At 47.5% G+C, this 18403-nt stretch overlaps 1 protein-coding gene across 1 annotated transcript in view; it reads left to right on the plus strand.

The window, feature by feature from the left end:
- HEG1 (heart development protein with EGF like domains 1) overlaps window positions 1–18403 on the plus strand; it is an 86127-nt gene that overhangs the window by 30507 nt on the left and 37217 nt on the right. The window contains exons 4-9 of the mRNA XM_045812760.2: window positions 5296–5649; window positions 6575–6922; window positions 10499–10768; window positions 11394–12725; window positions 14846–14962; window positions 15599–15718. Coding sequence (XP_045668716.2) covers window positions 5296–5649; window positions 6575–6922; window positions 10499–10768; window positions 11394–12725; window positions 14846–14962; window positions 15599–15718 — 2541 coding nt within the window. The remainder of the gene's footprint in view (window positions 1–5295; window positions 5650–6574; window positions 6923–10498; window positions 10769–11393; window positions 12726–14845; window positions 14963–15598; window positions 15719–18403) is intronic.

Consider the following 18403-nt stretch of genomic DNA (forward strand, 5'->3'; position numbering starts at 1 on the left):
AGGCTGCAGCGGCGGAGGACTCGCCTCTCTGCCTCTTGGGCGTCTAGTCATCAGCTCAGGCCCCATGCAGACATCCGTTCCAGCAGGCGCGTTCTCAGCCCTCTGAGCCTCCGTGCTGCCCACCCCTTCACACTAGGGTGTCCAGAACCTATCTACCCAGAGGGACTGTGATCCTCTCGAGGACACAGGCTGTGTCTATCACTTCTCTTAGGGTCCCTGCCATCCCAGAACAAGGTACAGTTGGTAGGTAATGGGGATTAGCATGTGCCCCAGTATCACTGGGCTCCTCTAGCCGCGGGCCTAAGAAAATGCTAGAAACTCTGTCCAACTTTTCTCTTCTTTGAGGTTTTATTCAGAGTCTGTGCATGCTGTGTGTGTTTTCATCCGCATGCCTGAGGAAGCAGGACAGAGAGGGCTGGAAATATTCTTGGAAATAGGGGTTAGGTTGCTTCCAGAATTGCCATTTCCATGTTTTCATAGGTCGGGATTTAGAGATACTTTGAAAGACTAGGGGTTTGGGTTTATGTCACCAAAGCAAAAACGGAACCTGGGCGTCCTTTCTGGAACGCCCATTTAAAGCAGCCAATTCCTCCTTTATGTACTCTGCATACAGTTTCTGCTGACTGGGTATGTATATAATTTATGATTCATGTTTTTAGGAGATTCCTTTTAAGATTATTCTTAAACATTGGTTAGATTGGATAAAAGCTATGAGCCCATTTCTAGCTTCAAAGGTCTGTGGTTCAGTGATTTATAACCAACTTCACTAAATGGTAGAAAGGAAGCATTTTCTAAGAAGCTACACTTTGATTCTGGTCAAGGTCATGTAATATTTAGAATTTAAATTGAGCCCACTACTGTGGTTTATATTTTGAAAGTCAGCCGATGTTTCCAACTTCACTGGACTTGACTGTGTTGTCACCTAGATTTTTCAACATTAAAAAAATTAGTTGGCCCTCAAGCTCCTTGAGCATTCATTCTTTTAGAACCTTATACTTTTAGGGGTGCCTGACTCACACAGTCAGTGGAGCATGCGACTCTTGATCTCAGGGTCGTAAGTTCGAGCCCCACATTGGGTGTAGGGGCTACTTAAAAGCAAAATCTTAAAAAAAAAAAATACCCTTATACTTTTAGTTTTTGAAGAGTTCTTCCATATCTTTCCTACTCCTTGAGTCTTTCACTGAGCATTTCTCTTCCTTTTTACTGACCTGGGTATTCTGTGCTAGGTTGAGGCCCACCTTCCTTATCTAAGGCTTGGCGAGCCAGGAGTTACCTGCTTCCAAAAACTAGATGCGAGGGCTCTAGGTGCTGTTAAATGAGGGCATGTTAAATGACCCATCTGGGGCCAGCCTCCCCCTTCCCTGCAGACACCTGAAGCCACGTGGGAAACATAGTTCTGCTTTCACTTTTAAAGCTGTGTTCGTAACTGCTCACCTGCTCACCTGAGCTCTGGCATACCTCCCACCCGCCCTTAAACCTAGACCCCGAGAGCTTCCTATCGCTGCCTGAGCCTGACCGCAGGACAGGGGGGCTTGCAGTCTGAGCGCTGAGAGAGCCGGCAGGACTTGCCAGAGGCAGACCTGGAGGCACCTCGCCCCACTGGCACTCTGTAGAAGGGAAGCAAAGGGGGAGCGTGGGGGGGTTGCCTGTTGACACTTGGCCACTTGGCGCCTCTGTCCACCAATAAATGCGACCCAGCGAAAGTCCTGGCACTTAGACCAGTCAGATGAGCTGTGCTCCCCTCAAAGTGAGCTTTCACACAGCCCCTGAGAGCCTGGCCCGGGGAGGATGGGGCTCCCTATGAGAAACATGAAATTAGACTAGCTGATCCTAAAGACCCTTTCTAGCTCCTGCCTCTGTTATTCCAAACACATCCAGCCCCGGTGTTCTGTGCTCCTGTCCCTCCTCGCTCTGCTACAGAGAAACAGGTGTGCAGCATAACCTCATCTGAGGCCTGGCTAGCCAGGGGTTCCCTGCTCCCACAAATAAATTATAGGCCCGAAATGTATGCCTTAAAGCAGGTACAGGCCCAGACCACTTAATCAGATTTTTAAAAAGAGACCAGAAGACATTTGAAATGATTTTTCTGTTGCTTTATAGCTTTCTGTACTTTCCATATGTTCTGTAAGGACCATGTGCTATTTGATCATTGGGGGGGAAAATAAGTCAGTAAAGCAACTAACAAAGAAAAAGTTCTCTTTTGAAGGCAGAAAGAAATATGTATATGTTGAATCGGGTGAGAATGGCTACAATTGAGCACTAAATTTAGTCCTGAGCTTCCTGGAAACCAGGGCACAAAGGGAAACTGGGTGGGGCGCAAGACCATTGTCAGATAAAGTAAGCAGACAATTTCGTCCATAGGCATGAGCGTGTTGGGGGCCGTGAACTCTAAGACGACTGTTTATGTAAGGAATGTTGAGAATCGAAATAGAAAATGCCACCAATTGCTATTTTGAGGAAATTGTGCTAATGTTCTTTAAAAAGCGGTATTTTATATAGATTCTCTGTAGGAGCTCAGGGTGTAATAATGGATCTCAACTCATGAAAGTATTTCTGTGGGTAGCTGAGCCAATGTGGTCCAGGTACATTGCTTTGTGGTGATTTCACTTTGCAAAGGAAGAGAGCATAAATGACTCGAGATTGTAGATCTAGGCTATCTTCCTCAACTATCAGCTGCTTCAGCTAGATTTTTGGCAGGTTCTGGACAGCAGTCAAGCCAGGGTTGAATATTTGCTGCATGCCTGAGGTCCCAGCGTTTTTGTGTTGGGATTGGAGAGTACCGCATATACTTTTACCAGATGGGTGGGCGTTCTTTCTACCTCCTGTTATAAAGATTAGGGAACCTGGCTTGTTTCTGCTCCCAAATGGATGGTCTTCCCATTTTTGAATAGGTGCTTCAAGGGTAGAAATGAGCAAGGGATGGCAGTTATTAAATAACCAATATTGCTGGACTGCTGATTAGAAACATGGCAAATTTCTCCCTAGATGTATTCAGCAGGGAGAATAGTGCAAGTGGTGACTATAGATGAGTTTGACCAACCACTCTCTCTTTTTGTTAAGAGGCACCACGTGTATCAAAGTATTCACTGCTTCGTAGCTTTACTGTGAGGGTTCGGTGAGATTATGTATATCAAGGACTTACTTAGCACAACGTATAAGGGTGTATATAAGATACTGGCACATCGTACTTGGTCGGTAAATGGCAGCTTTTAATAGTGACGGTGGGATGATGAAGCAGTGTTCCACGGAGCCTTGGTCAGGGACAACATAGCCATTGTCCTTTTGTGGCTTTCAGCATTGGTGACTTCCGTAATTGTCTTTCTGTGGCCATTGATCTGCTATACAGGTGTTCAGGCTGAGTCCAATGTAACGGCCACTGTACAGTGAGTTGATGAAATCATCAGCTGGCTAGGAACAAAAGTGCTCTGAAAGAGCACCCAGCAACTGAAGAGGTTGGAAGTTGGCAGATTCAGACGATGGTTCTAATGACAGTAGGCTGAGAGCTAAGGGGTGAGTGAGGATTTGGGGCATATCTATATTATGTGTTCCTTTTTTTTATGCTAATGCATTTATGCTTGTCTGGTTTTGTTTTTGAGTAAGGGTGTGTTTAAGTAGGCTAGGACTCTATTTTTGGGTTCCAGTCGATTTTTTTGTGTTTTAATGACTAGCTGTACGGATTGCTTGCATCTTCATTCTGCTTTCCTGAAGGCCCAGTGAGCAGAGCTGTGGGCTGTGTTCTAGGTATAGCTGGTTCCATGGTTTGGACAAGAGGAGGAACCTTTGTGTTTCCTGTGCTCGCTCGCTCTCTAATTATATTTAATATTTATTTGTGCTTTTGGTCACAACTGCACATAGGACTGGTCTTCAAAGGACTTTTTTTTTTTTTTTTAAGATTGTACGTATCCATTTTAGAGAGAGTGCAAGCAGGGGGAGGAGCAGAGGAAGAGGGAGAGGGAGGGGGAAAGAATCTCAAGCAGACTCTGCACTGAGCATGGAGCCTGATGTGGGGCTCAGTCTCACCACCCTGAGATCAAGACCCAAACCCAAACCAAGAGTCAGACAGTCAACTGACTGAGACACCCAGGTGTCCCTTTAAGGGACCATTTATAATGAGAACTTAATTCTTCCCTTTCTGGGTCATAAATAACAGCTTGAAACCTTTCATTATGAAGGTATAGAGTACTTTTTATTATTTTTGGCTTAAAAAGAAAAATGTTTTTTCTTGCCTTTGGATCTCGCCAGCCATGTTTCTTCCCACTCACCATGCTTTCCTGCGGTTTATTCCTGTTTGGAATGAGGACGTCAGTGTGCCCTTCCGGAGGCCAGTTCTCAGGGAGTCCTGTGGAAAGTTCTTTGTGGAAGGGAGCCATCAGCAAGCCACCTTACTTCTGGGGAACAGACTGCATATTTTGACCAAAATGGCCTATAATTCAATTTTTGAGGTTCTTGACAATTAATCCAGTGTCTGCCATCCCTTTCATCAGAAAAAGTGTTCCCAGCCTCGAGTCCTTGATCTCCCAGGGGTCCAGTGGGGTAGTACGTAAGCTTGAGAGCTGGTCTCCAAAGCCTAATGACACTGACTATAGTAATGGAGCCTACTCGCTTTTGGATGGAATTAAATCAAATCAGTGGGGTAACACTGAGTATCTCCTGCTGACTAGAAGCTCTGTTACTTCTTAAATGCAGTTCAGTTAATAGTCTTTCAAAACATCACATTTATGTGGCCATGAGGTGGGAAATAATAAAGAACCTTTGATGGGGACAAGGCCAGGAATTATTATTCTAGGCTAGTAGTATTATTTCCATTGTGGTCTGCAGAGCCCTGGCATCCCCAGGGGTGACCTGGCGGCTGGGCTCCTGGAACCGCCTGACTTTTATTCATTTATATACATGGGTTTTAATCTACAATAGCATTTGAGCAAAAGGGTTACATTGCTAAAATAAAACAAAACAAAAACCTGTACCTTATCACAATGGCCTACCCCTGTATAATCTCTAAGCTGGAATTCCAGAGTAGAAGGTTTTTCCTTCCTCTGTAAAAACCAAGGCAAAGAATGTCTAGAGGCTTTCTCCCATCTTCCTTTCAGCCAGAGCCAAAGCTTTCCATTGTTCTTGGTGAGGGACCTCACCACTTCTATACCCGTGAAGAGAGAGTGATGTGTTTATCTGTATTTAGGTCCACATTATCTAGATTTATCCAAAAAAAAAATGTAATAAGCATTATTTGTATCTAGATACAGCCCTGATTTTCTTAAACCCCTGAGCATTCTTTAAGCATATTTTCTTCCATTTTAGCTTCTGGAAGCACAGAGGAGCTAAACAACCCCACTATTCTCCCAAGTGCCTTGGCGAGTCGGACAGAGAGCGTGCACGTTGCCACCACGCTCCCCAGTGGTGTCCCAGGGACACTCCAGTCTTTAACCGTCAGTCTGCGGCCTCTAAATGAGACAGAGAGTTTCCGCAAGGACTCTGAAATTGCCAGGACTTCAGTATCAGCCCATTCTTCACCCTTTGAGGCAGAGTTGCGAAGAAACAGTGAAGTAATCCGGAACCCAAGTGTTGGGGAATTCATCGAGCCGTCCACAGAATATGGATTTGGCCTCACATCTTCCGGGGTCTCCGTGGGATTCTGGCAAAATGATTCCCCAAGTAAGTATTTAATCTTTACTTGGTCTGTTATGGACATTTAAAAATTGTTGGATTGTCTTGAAAGATGGCTTCAAGACCGTTTGCCATCTCAAAAAAATAAAAAAACAAGGTGTCTCCTTAGCTAGCACCATCTCCTTTATCTGGTATACCTCATTATCACATTTTGATTTCCATCCTCATGAAAACATTGTGAAGTTCGTCAGACAGGCACCATGCCTCCTACTTCTTTGCAGACAAGGACACTAAGGCTCAGAGGCTTGAAGAAGTAAGGGTGCGTTCGTGTCACTTGCTGGCAGCAGAGTTGAGAGCTCGGCCTTGGAGCCGGCACCGTGGATGGCCGCTTACCACCTGCGGATTGTCCTCAGGGAGAGCTGGCCTGCTCTTTCAGACTAGCTGGAGTTAGTTTACGTACAGCTCATTCTTCCAAAATAATGTGCACATATAAATGTATTCCTCCAAATGCATCGTTTTCAGTATACGCCCTATAGTTTATTTTTTGTTTGCTGTACCTAAAAATTCGAATTACCTTTATTAATAATGGAATTGCTTGAGAAGAATGCTTCTGACCAAGCACTATATGTAGGCACATCGTGTTTGTGGGACATAACACACTCCGTCCCTTGACCAGTTTTGGGGGAAGAGAATAAAACCCTCAAGCCTATAAGTTACGCTGCTACTTTGCACGTTCTCTTTGAAAGCTCCCTTCTTCGCCAATGCTTATTTTTAGTATTGCTATCTTATTGACACTGAAGAGTTTTGAAATAATTATTTAGACTCTGAAAATGCCCGTCAGGTTACACATATAATAAATACTCTACAAGGTCCTTGCGAAGGGAATCTTTGCTTAAAGAGGACTCACGTCTTGGTTATTGGGGAATCTCTTCCACATCCATGCCATGGCCTTTGTTTCCCTGACCCCTTACAGCCTTGGGAGGAGACCAGCTTGCCAGCAGCTTGGAGGCAGAGAACGGAAGCCCCACGTCTTGGACCGAGGCTGTGTCCAGGTCCGTCCCGTCGGGCAGAAGTGGAGACAGCACAGCGCGCGGGTTCTTGACCAACAGCAAGACATTCGCAGATGTGACAGGAAGCTCTGCTTCCTATCCTGAAGCTGTGAACACTTCAGTGTTGGCCCACTTCTCAGCCTCGGCTCCCCAGTCTAGGGGAAGTGACAGAGCGCTGGGCCATAGGAGCTACGCTGAGCCGGCCACCGAGTCGTTGTCCTCATCCTCCTCAGAGAGCCTGGATTCCTCAGCACCACGTGGCGAACGCTCGAGTGAGTCCCCCCTTCACAGGACTGCACCCGTAGAGGGCGGAAGGGCCTGCAAGGCCTGGGCTCTTCTGTGGCACAGTAAGGCCGGACGGTAACGGAGCCCCTCCGGAGGCCCCTCTGCTCTCGTGATCCCCAAGCCGTTCCTCCAGCTGTATAGCCCCACTTTTTTTCTGGTACATCTCCCAGGAGCTGCTCTTGCCACCAGCCGCTTCCACACACAGCTCAGGGACTTCTCTGTCCATCCATGTCCCTCCGTCCCCTGCAGCCCACCCCATGCCTCCATACCTGCCTCAATCACACAGTTTCTGGAAGGTGAAAATACTACCTTCTTCACCCCGGTCCAGACGTTCCGCAAGAGCAACTCTTCCTCCCCCTTGTTTAAACAGCTTTATGGAGCTATAATTCACATTCTATGCAATTTGCCCATTCAATGTGTACAATTCAGTGGCTTTAGTATATTTACAGAGTCGTGTAGCCAGCACCGCGGTCTGATTCCAGAACGCTTCCAGCACCCCAGAAAGAAAGCCGGTGCTCATCAGCACTTGCTCCCCGGACTCTCCTCCTCCCAGCCTCTGACAACCACTAACTTACTTTCTGTCTCTGCGGCTTTGCCTATGAAATCCTACAATCCGCGGCCTTTTGTGTTTTTTGCTCTGCATACCGTTTTCACGGTTCCTCCCTGTTGTAGGCTGTGTTGGGGCTCCATCCCTCTGTGTGGCTGGTGACACCCCCTCGTGTGCACGCGCCACATCCAGTTCATGCTTTCCTCAGTTACTGCACGTGTGGGGCTTTCGCACCTTTGTTACACTACTGTGAGCGTTCCGGCACGCGTTTTCGCGTGGGCGTGTTTTACATTCTCTTGGAGTTCCTGGGTTATAGGGTAGCTCTGTTTTTAACCTTTGAGGAATCGTCAGACTGCTTTCCAAAGCGGCTGGCCGTCTCGTAGTGCCACCAGCGACGTGCGAACGCTCCCATTCCTCGGGGCCTCCCCAGCACTCACTGTGGATGTCTGTTGTGATGATGGCCAGCCTCGTGGACATGAAGTGGCGTCCCAAGTGGTTTTGATTTGCATTTTCTAGCTAATGATGTTGAGTATCTTTTCACATTGGGAAAAGCCCGTTCGGATCTTTTGACCATTTTAAAATCGGTTGGGAGTTTCTTCCTATAGTCTGGACCCTAGTCCTCTCTCAGACCATTTGCAGACATTTTCTCCCATTCTGTGGGTTTTCTTTTCACTTTTCTGACAATATCATTTTTTGCAGCATAGAGGTTTTTAATTTTGATGAAGTCCAATTTATCAATTTGAGAACACTTCTCTGATGGTCCTTTTTAATAATGTTTTTGGGTAATTTTATCAACAATTCTCAGCCACCTTGTCAATGTAAAGTGTGTGCTGACTAAAGCAAAAATGCAATAATTTACCACTTAAGCTTACAATGGGTTTAAATCCTTACCTCTCCACCACTGGTAATAGCAGCTCCATTTCCCCCATATGAACATCCTTCCTAAATGATGAGGAAAATTAGCGTTTATTACTACTGATGTGATGTGGAAAAGCATATGCTTATCATGAAAGAGTAGCACGTGTATGGGTGGGGAATATTTGTGCTTTTTCATGTGTGCACGGAAAGTGCATGATCTGTCTCCTAGACAAAAGGATTCGTTTTCCACCCCACGATGTGGGGCTCAGAGTCTTCTCCTTCTCAAACCAGGAGCTGAGGTGGCGCGCCCTTTCCCGTGTGCGGGCACCCTTCCCTCTGCAGTGCGTGCTCCTCTGGTTTGTGTGCGAAACGCGATCTCAGTGTGAGCGGGTCTTAGGGTTCAGTTAGAAGAGCCAGATGAGGAATAGCCTCATTCCCCAAACCAACTCACTGCCGGTTAACCTAGTGCTTTATCACGTTGGCTCTGAATCACTCAAAGTGGACTCGTTCTGCCATCCAGCCTTTCAGAGTTCTGGGTCTGTTCCTTTTTCTGGGCTTGGATGCAGCCTCTCTGTTTCAGGCCATGACTCTCAACTTTCTGAACTCTGTAAGCTTGATGGGGTTGTTTGCCCGAATTCCATTTAAGAGTCTTATAATCTCCCCAGCCCCGGCCTTGTCCCCTCTGCCCAGGGAACTTGTGCTCTGGTATACTCAGCTCTCAAGCCGCTCCTGGTGGACTTCCCATGGGTCTCTTAAGCCCTTCAGCCTGGTCAGGTCACATCTCTCCCTCCTTCCCGGCTGTCTCAGGGCTGCTCCAGGTCACTGTGTATCCCCGTCCCCACACTCATTCCTGTCACTTAGTGCAAACCTATCATGAAGTGAGCTTACCTAACATGCAGCTTTACCTCTATGGGGTATCAAGAGCTAGTCTGGGGGTGTCTGGCTGGCTCAGTCATTAGAGGATGAAACTCTTGATCTTGAGGTCATGAGTCCGAGCCCCATGTGGGTGTAGAGATTACTTAAATAAATAAACCAAAAAAAAAAAGAACTAGTCTGGTCTGGCAATACGAATAAGAATCAGGGAAAGAACTTGTTTTCTCATAGAACCAAATTATGAAGTATTTAGGCCAGGAAGAGTTGGACCTCGTTTTCATAATTTCTGAGAAGAGTTTATTTGGTAATCTAATCTAAGAGTCTTTGAGCTTATAGCATAAAACATACACCCAAGAAAGGAGGAAAAGGATATTTATTCATGCATCACCTGTCCATTCCCACCAAGAAAATAAACAAATGCATTAAGAAAACAAAAATTGGGGTACCTGGGTGGCTCAGCTGGTTAAGCATCCAACTCTTAGTTTTGGCTCAGGTCGTGATCTTGGGGTCATGAGATTGAGCCCCTCGTAGGGCTCCAGGCTTAGCGGGAAGTCTGCTAGAGATTCTCTCTCTCCTTTTCCCTCCTCTCTACCTCTCCCTGCCCCCACCTGCTTGTACATGTGAACTTGTGTGTGCACTCTCTCTCTCAAATAAATAAATAAAATCTTTTTTTACAAATTAAAAAAAAAAAATAATAACACAGAACAGAAAATAAGCCCGTCTTTAACCTCCAACCACTGTGCCTCTCTCACCGGTGCATTAAGGGAAAAACTGACACTCTAGAAGAATGATAAGCCCCGTGTCTTTGCAGGTATTACTGGTCCGACCGGGAGGAGAAAGCCTTACAAGTAATGGAAGGGTCTCCCTCCTGGGCCCCCTCAGAAAGTCTAAAGCCCCAGTGGGGTGGTTAGTCTTTTGCTGAGCATTCGCCTCCCTCGCCGCCACCACCAGTTTCCCTGCCGTAAACTCTATTTATATTCTGTATCACCGAACAGAAACACGGTATTGACCTGTTCACTGAAGTAGCAGACTTCCCATAAATCCAGGTCACCTGAACGGATGTGCTGGTTTGCAGGGCCTCTTAAGGTGCGGTCATGATACGTGTTTGCAGGGAGCAACACGTGGGGGTTTCCCACGTGCGAATTTCCGCTAAAGACCCAGGAAAACACAGGGGAGCACTTTGGCTACCTTCATGCAGGCAGTGAGGCTCGTTCCTGGGACTCCTGCACGGCGCTGCTGCGCCAGGCCTGTACCGACCGGCCGTCCCCCTTCAATCTCCTTGCAGCCACTGAAGACGGCCCGGAGCCCAGAGGCAGTTCGGACGTGGAGGACGGGACTTCCCAGGCTCACCACCCGCACACTTCGGCCACTTTCACCGGGAGCGGAGAGCGCACGCTGCGGTCTCTCACCAACGCGAGCACAACGTCTGGGGACGTGGGGCACTCTGTGCTAGTGCCCAGAGAAACCGAGAGCGCCACCCAACACGGGAACGTGACCGTGACTGGTGACACCCACTTGGCCTCGGGTTCACTGGCGGCCTCGCCAGCCCTGGGAGGTGAGGAGCGGGATCTCTGCCCACATTCCTTCAGCTCACCTGTCGGCGTATGCACAGTCCTAGGGTGATTACGTCTGCTGTCAACCCAGAAAGTACCTTGTAAGCTCTGTCGGAAGAGAACTTTCTGGGTTCTCCCACTTCCCCCCACTTGCCTCAGCCATGTATGATGTCTGCCAGGATGCTTGGAATAAAGGAGACCAGCCAGTTGTGGCCAAAGTCAATCTCCTGGGAAAGAAATATCTCATTATCATTATACAGAATGGAAAATTGGGAGGGTTTTCCTTTTTCCATTTAGACATAACAATTGTTCTATTGGGGTCTTAAGAGCTTTTCAGATACCAATTTGCTTTTATCAAAAAAAGGCATGTGGAAGAATTTGGACCTATTCCCTATTCTTCAGCCGCTGGCCCCACTTCTCTCTTATTACCATTTCCATTGCTGCCACCCGCACTCCCCCCAGGAGGGCGAATGTCCTCCGCACAGACTCTGCCCGTTCCTGCCTGCCCACACCGCTCATCCGGAGCGCTCACCATCGAAAACCGCCTCTCCAGAGAAAGCGTAGCGTATGTGTTTGGGAGATTTCTTGTTTGTTGAATTGACCGAACTTTGGTTTTTCCACTTGCAGTCACTGGAACTAGCTTCAATCAAGTGAGCGGTACGGATGTGGAACAGAGGACTTCCAGTGACTACACAGACCACACCTACGTCTCATCTACTTTCACCAAAGGAGAGCGGGCATTGCTTTCCATTATAGACAACAGTTCATCCCCGGACTTAAGGGAGAGTTCTACCTCTTCTACTAAGATGTCCAACTCTTCACAGTCAGACTATTCCTCTTCTCAGGCTCAGACTGAGAGAAGTAATGTGTCCTCCTATGAAAGGGAGTACGCCCAGCCTTCCACTGAGTCCCTGGCTCTGCGCACAGCCAACGTTCCCTCCTACACACCCACCATTAACATGCCCAACACTTTGGTTCTCCTGGACACTGATGCTGCATCGATTGGTGACTCTTCTTCTTCAGGTCCCCCTTTGCCCCTGCCCTCAGTGTCCCAGTCCCACCAGTTGTTCTCCTCAATCTTGCCATCAACCAGAGCCTCTACTCTTTTACTGCAGTCCATGCCCGATGAGCCCACGCCTATGTCTTCCTCACCACCACCCTTACCCGTATCCCTGACAGCATCTACCCCTGCCTCGCCATCTGCCTCCCAAACAACCCTACCACCTTCACCTTCTACCCTGGTCCTGCCCAGGGCAGGAGACACTCCTGTGACTTCGGTTCAGATGGAGACAACCGCATTATCTGTGGCAATGCTCCCCAGTAGTCAAACAGCAGATCCTAAGAACCAGAGTAACCCACACCATGAGAAAGTCATTACAGAATCAAAGCCACCGAGCCTGGAGTCTCTGCCCACAGAGGCCACTGAGACTGTAACAATGAGGTCTACGTCAGGGATCCCTATGCCCTCAACCTTAACAGTGTCCTCCACTCAGCAAACCCTTCCAGCCACGAGCACCAGCATACCCCAGACGTCTCCAGCTTTGACAACCACCGTTCTCGAGACCTCTCATCCCTTCAGCCCTGCGTCATCCACAGCAGCTCCGATGGCTGACCCCACAACAGTACAGACTATGGCTGAGAAACAGCTCTTACCAACCAGCCCTGAAATCCCAGCACCGCGGATCTCCACACAAAGTGCTGTCACCACAGAAAGGAGCCAAGGCCATGGAGATGCTACCAGCCAATTGACCCACCTGACCGGTGTGCCCACATCAGTGAAAGGATTGACCCCAGGGCCTGGTGTGACGGAAGAGTACAGCCCAGCTTCACATTTCCTCAGAACATCTCCTCCCCCAACCACAGGCGTCTCCCTAGCTGAAGCACTGACTCCTACGTCTACGACCTTCATTGCTCAGAGCAGCACACGGTCACCAAAAGCATTGTCATCTCCAGCCTCAGGTAAAGGGCAGTCACACAAGCACACTGTGGGCTGACAGGCTCAGGATTGGTGGGAACATGTGGCAAGGGCTGCTCTGTGCAGTAGGTCAGTGTCTGTGCTGTCACCTCATCAGATTATGTCATGTGGACCTCATGTTCTCACCTCTGAGTTACAGAACCCTTCCTAAAGGAAGAGGGGAGGATGCCATTGGCTGCGTGTGAGATCCATAGGTAGGGCCACTGTAGCTTGTAATGCCCCAAACTGCAAGAGCCTTTCAAGGTGCCTCAGAGTCTTCCAAGGCCAGAGCAGGGCAGTGATGTGGGATCGGGCGGTGGAAACACTACAGTCGAGAAGCTTCAGGTGGCCTTTCTGAGACACGGAGTGAGGCTGCCCTGCTCCCAGGTCAGAGCCCTGAGCTTCTCAGTCACTGGGAAGGCTTCTCTGGATCCGAGGGAAGCCCAGGCTCCTTGGTCTTCCTGAGAGTGTGTTGCTAGTTGACAAATGCAGGTAAAGGGACATGTTCCATAAGAGGACAGTGAACTAACCTTTTCCCGTAGTGACAGGGTGACCCGAGCTCCTTTACACTGCCCTTGAACCTATCTTTATATTCGTGTTCAAGTGGCTGGTACAGGGAAAATAAAGCCATTCACATAACTCTTCATAATTTAAGGAAAGGTAGAAGGAATTAGAGTGATACGTCTTCCGATGTCATGTTCAGAATAGTACCTTTGGCTTGTCCAGACACAGGAAAGGAACACTGCTGTTGGTGCAGGGGTGAAATGGAGACTGACACCTTAAGGAAGGAGGAAAGAGGAGAATGCTTTGTAGCGACTAGAGCAGGGAGCTCAGTTAGTGTCTGCGTTCCGGCCAGTCAGCCACGGCCAGCTGGAGGGTGGGAGGGCCATCGCCACCCCTGCCGCCAGCCCGTCCATGCCTGGCACATTGGTGCCTTCTTTGTGCCAGTGACCCGAGCACCTCTGGGAGACAAAAAGTGGATTCTTCTCCAGGGAGGCTGGGAGCCCTGCTTCAGGACTCCAAGAGGAGCTTTATTTCCAGCCAAATACATTCCAGTACCAGATGGAACATAATTCACAAATCCCCCTTAAAGCTGATTACGGTCATTACACCGATAACTGTAGGGGAGAATTAGTAGCATCATTACTGGCTGTTCATATGGTTTTTCTGACAGCATCCACAGGGCGCTGTGTGGTTGTGGCGGTGCTGTGTTCCTAGAGGTGGTTTTAGGGATATTTAAGGTAGCCTTGGCGAATGGGGACGCCATCTTTAGGGTTAGCTCGTTTGTTTTAGGGGGTTATTTTTTTGGCGTTACAACTCTTGACTTCTGCCGCCTTTTTCTCCTTCTACCAGCGATTATTCTGCTCGGAAATGATGCAGTTATGTCGTGGGTTTCGGCTCTCCTGAGCATGTGTCAGAAGTCTTCAGTGGGCAGTTATTATATAACTGGAGCTTGACAATGCTGGTTCGAGATACCAAAACCCAGAGTTGTGGTCTCTGCCCCGGGGGCCGGGAGTCCAAGGTGACGTTGAAGCCTGGGCACCTTCAGGGCCTAGATGAATCAGAGAGGGCTCGTCGTCACATTATGGAAAGAGAGGGCACCGGAGTGCACGACTTCGGTTGTTTTTCCAAATGAGTGCTCCATATGTGGAGGCCCAGTTATATTTTGAGATTTTTTTTTTTTTTTTGGAAAGGGGGGAATCGTGGAGCAGGGAGGATGGTTAATCAGGGACTTCTTCCCCCCTGACGTGTACTTTCAATTGGCATGGATTCAGGTAGAATTTTCTAAGTGTCAAAGACAATATAATCATCAGTCCTGAACAGAGCGACCTGTAAGCATGTCAGCAGCATTTGGCTTTGAAGCGGTTCTTGCATTCAGGGGTCCAGTTGTCTAACACGTGTGTAACACGTGTGTGTGCTCGTGAGTTAGTGCCGGGATCCCGCCCCCCCACATCTCTCCTGCACCTCCCGCAAACCTGTTCTGTGTTAGTAGTGTGACCTTTCGGGGCGAGTCAACAGAAATAAGCAAAAACCAAATATTAGCCGGGCGAATTAAATATTTACCTAGAGCCACTTTTACATTTCCTCTGGGATTAACTGCTTTATTCCTGGAATGTGTTTTTAGTTAACAGCTGTGCCACTAACCCTTGTCTTCACGACGGGAAATGCGTTGTGGACCCCACCGGCCATGGGTATCGATGCGTGTGCTCACCTTCCTGGCAAGGGGATGACTGCAGCGTGGGTAAGAGGAGAAGTCATCTCCAGGGGTCTGTACCACCATATCTCGTTGAGATAGGCAATAACACTATTTCCCTTCAAAGCGTAGGAGAGTGAGGTTTTTTCTAATTAATACCTGCTGATTGGAGAGCTAGGATACTAATGTGTTGTCTGCAGAATAAGGTCAGACAATAACATTGACAAGCCTCCCTGATCTGGCTCCATTCTGTGGGCTCCCTACATCCCTACCACACTGGACAGTCTACAGCTCCCTAAAGACCCCTGTGCTTCCCTGCCTCTGGCCTTCTCTGCGCTGAGTGCCTCAGGCTACCCCCTACCCCCCATCTGCTTGTTAAAGTCTTTCCAGTCTTAGTTCAGATGTTATTTGAAACAGTCCTTAATTCTCCCTTCCGCCGAAATCTTCTACTCTCTCTGTACTTCCAAATCCTGATTCGTATTTATAGTGAGTTGTACACATGGATGCCTCCGCCCTCAGCAGACTGGAAGCCCCTTGAGGACAAGGGTAGCATCCTCCTTATCTCTGGGGCCCCACTGCCCCTAGTGCCATTTGGCTCTTAGTAAGTGCTTACCGGACTGAATAATGATTTTACTATCTGCCCCGGGTTCAGTGTGGCCCTGTTTTCTCTCCTCTCCCCTGCAGATGTGAATGAGTGCCTCTTGAACCCCTGCCCACCCCTGGCCACATGCAACAACACTCAGGGATCCTTCACTTGCATATGCCCGGTTGGCTACCAGCTGGAAAAAGGAATATGCAATTTGGGTAAGAAAATGAATCTATCCTGGAATATATTCTGCACCACGATATATTTTTTAAAATAACGTTTATTGTTTTCCTCCCTAAACAAAATGGGTATTTGTCCAAGGTATAAACCTAAGGAATATAGAAAGAAGTGAAATTGCTGCCTATTTTTCAGTCACTCAGAGATATAGCACCTTATTTGCAATCTTTTAAAGTGTGCATTATATTTTTATATAGGTGAAACCACGTGGTATTTGTACAAACTTTATATCTTAAACATTTTTCCGTGTTATTAAAAATATGATACAAACTTCCTAAGGACCGCGCGGACACGCCATTATCTGTGCACTACACTATTTGCCGAACCATTCTACCCTGCAGTTTGGAAAAAATACGTATCAAAGGGATCTTCTAAGTATATTGTAAAAAAAAAAATTTTTTTTTTCAGAGAGAAAAAAGAATAAAACCCTGATTATCCTGCCACATCCACACATTCTTTTCTTTTTTTTTTTTTTTAAAGATTTTATTTATTTATTTATTTGACAGAGATAGAGACAGCCAGCGAGAGAGGGAACACAGCAGGGGGAGTGGGAGAGGAAGAAGCAGGCTCATAGCTGAGGAGCCTGATGTGGGGCTCGATCCCAGAACGCTGGGATCACGCCCTGAGCCGAAGGCAGACGCTTAACCACTGTGCCACCCAGGCGCCCCCACACATTCTTTTCAATTATAAAAATGACCTTCACAGTCCTGTCCATAGGCAGATACATTTTTACAAAGCTGCTGTAATTGGACCATACATTTTGTCCTATTTCATTCCCTAATTTGATAGTCTTGAAGCTGGTTGATTTTAGATACAATCTCCAGTTTACAGGTTAAAAAGCAAACGCAAATGAAAACTAAGGTCCTGACGAGGTGCTAAATGGCCAAGCGTATGCACCTGTTTGCTGAGAGGCCAAGTTCCAGGCCAAGTTCCAGCCCACAGCTCCCAACACATAGTAATGTGTTCGTCCTAAGAGCTTTCTTGCACACAGGGTCTAACCCTGCTTTAGAGTGCTGAGTTCAATACATAACTTGTTGAAGAAATGAGAAGTGCAGAACATAGAGTTATCCAGGGGCGCCTGGGTGGCACAGCAGTTGAGCATCTGCCTTCGGCTCAGGGTGTGATCCTGGCGTTGTGGGATCGAGCCCCACATCAGGCTCCTCCACTATGAGCCTGCTTCTTCCTCTCCCACTCCCCCTGCTTGTGTTCCCTCTCTCGCTGGCTGTCTCTCTCTGTCAAATAAATAAATAAAATCTTTAAAAAAAAAAAAAAAGAACATAGAGTTATCCAAGCTGGATACAGAAACTGACAGGTGGAGTGACTCATCTTTGAATCATCTTCAATTGAACAGTGTGATACTTAACATACAAAAAGTGCTCAGTAAATATTTTTTTGAGAGAACAAATGTCTGTGACCTTTGGAAAGTGTTATTTGCATGATTTCCTATTGCCCACGGGCTGAGGGGAATCATCAGATTTTGTAGGGAAGTTGTGTCAGATGACAAAACCAAAATGGTTAGGTAATGAGGTTGGTATCCTTGATGCTCCTTGAGGGAGAATGCAGTGGCCTGGGGGAGTCTGGGGCCTCACAGGCAGCGGAGCTCTCTCCCCGAGGGGTTTGGGTAAGGATGAGTTTGGTAGAATGTTAGAAGCGGGGTCACTTCTGAAACGGCCTGATTGGCTAGGATTGTGTATCTGACCTTATTTAGAAAGAGCAAGGACAAGGGGGGGGGGGCGCCTGGGTAGCGCAGTCGTTAAGCGTCTGCCTTCGGCTCAGGGCGTGATCCCAGCATTCTGGGATCGAGCCCCACATCAGGCTCCTGTGCTGGGAGCCTGCTTCTTCCTCTCCCACTCCCCCTGCTTGTGTTCCCTCTCTCGCTGGCTGTCTCTATCTCTGTCAAATAAATAAATAAAATCTTTAAAAAAAAAAAGAAAGAAAGAAAGATCAAGGACAAGGGAGTAAGTGCAGAGCCCAGAGCTGACTCGGTGTTGGGGGCTTGACTGACTGAATACACTATGTTTCTGGTCACGGGAGCATTTACGGAACTGGGAAGTTCTTTTGGCTAACGTGGCACCCTGGGCAGGAGCAGCTCCGTTGTGGGCCTAGGAATTTATTTCAAACACTTGGTACCCTACTAAAATAATGGTAGAATTTTGGAAATTGTTTAAAATACAAGGATCAAGTCAAAGCATTATTAAAGAAAAAAAATCTAGGAATCTAGACATCTGTTAAAATCAAGAATTCCTCTTACTGTAATAATTTATTTGCTGTTGAGTAACCTATTCCATTTAGCTACAGCCTGGAAGAAATAGGCCAGGAGACTTTGGTTTAAGAATGGAGAAGCTGGGATGATTTTGCTTTGAAGCAGTGTGGAAAATGCCCTTGCCAGGAACCCCATTGCTCAGCTTCCGGCTTCAGAGCCACCAGCTACAGCACGTGACCCCTGAGCCTCAGCGTTCTCATCTGTAAAATCATATTGCCACCTGCTCTGCTTCCCTCTCAAGGTTATTGTGAGGATCAAATAAGATAAAGTATCTGAGCAAGCTTTGAAAATGGTAGAGTTCTGCAGATGGGAGGTATCATTTAACATTTAGTCCCCAACCTCTTGGACCAGAATTGAAAGCAATGGAAACACTAAGAACTCTAAAGAAATAATTATGGGTCTT

This window comes from Ursus americanus, chromosome 4 (assembly GCF_024610735.1).
Source record: "Ursus americanus isolate L20-20 chromosome 4, mUrsAme1.1.p, whole genome shotgun sequence".
NCBI lineage: Eukaryota > Metazoa > Chordata > Mammalia > Carnivora > Ursidae > Ursus > Ursus americanus.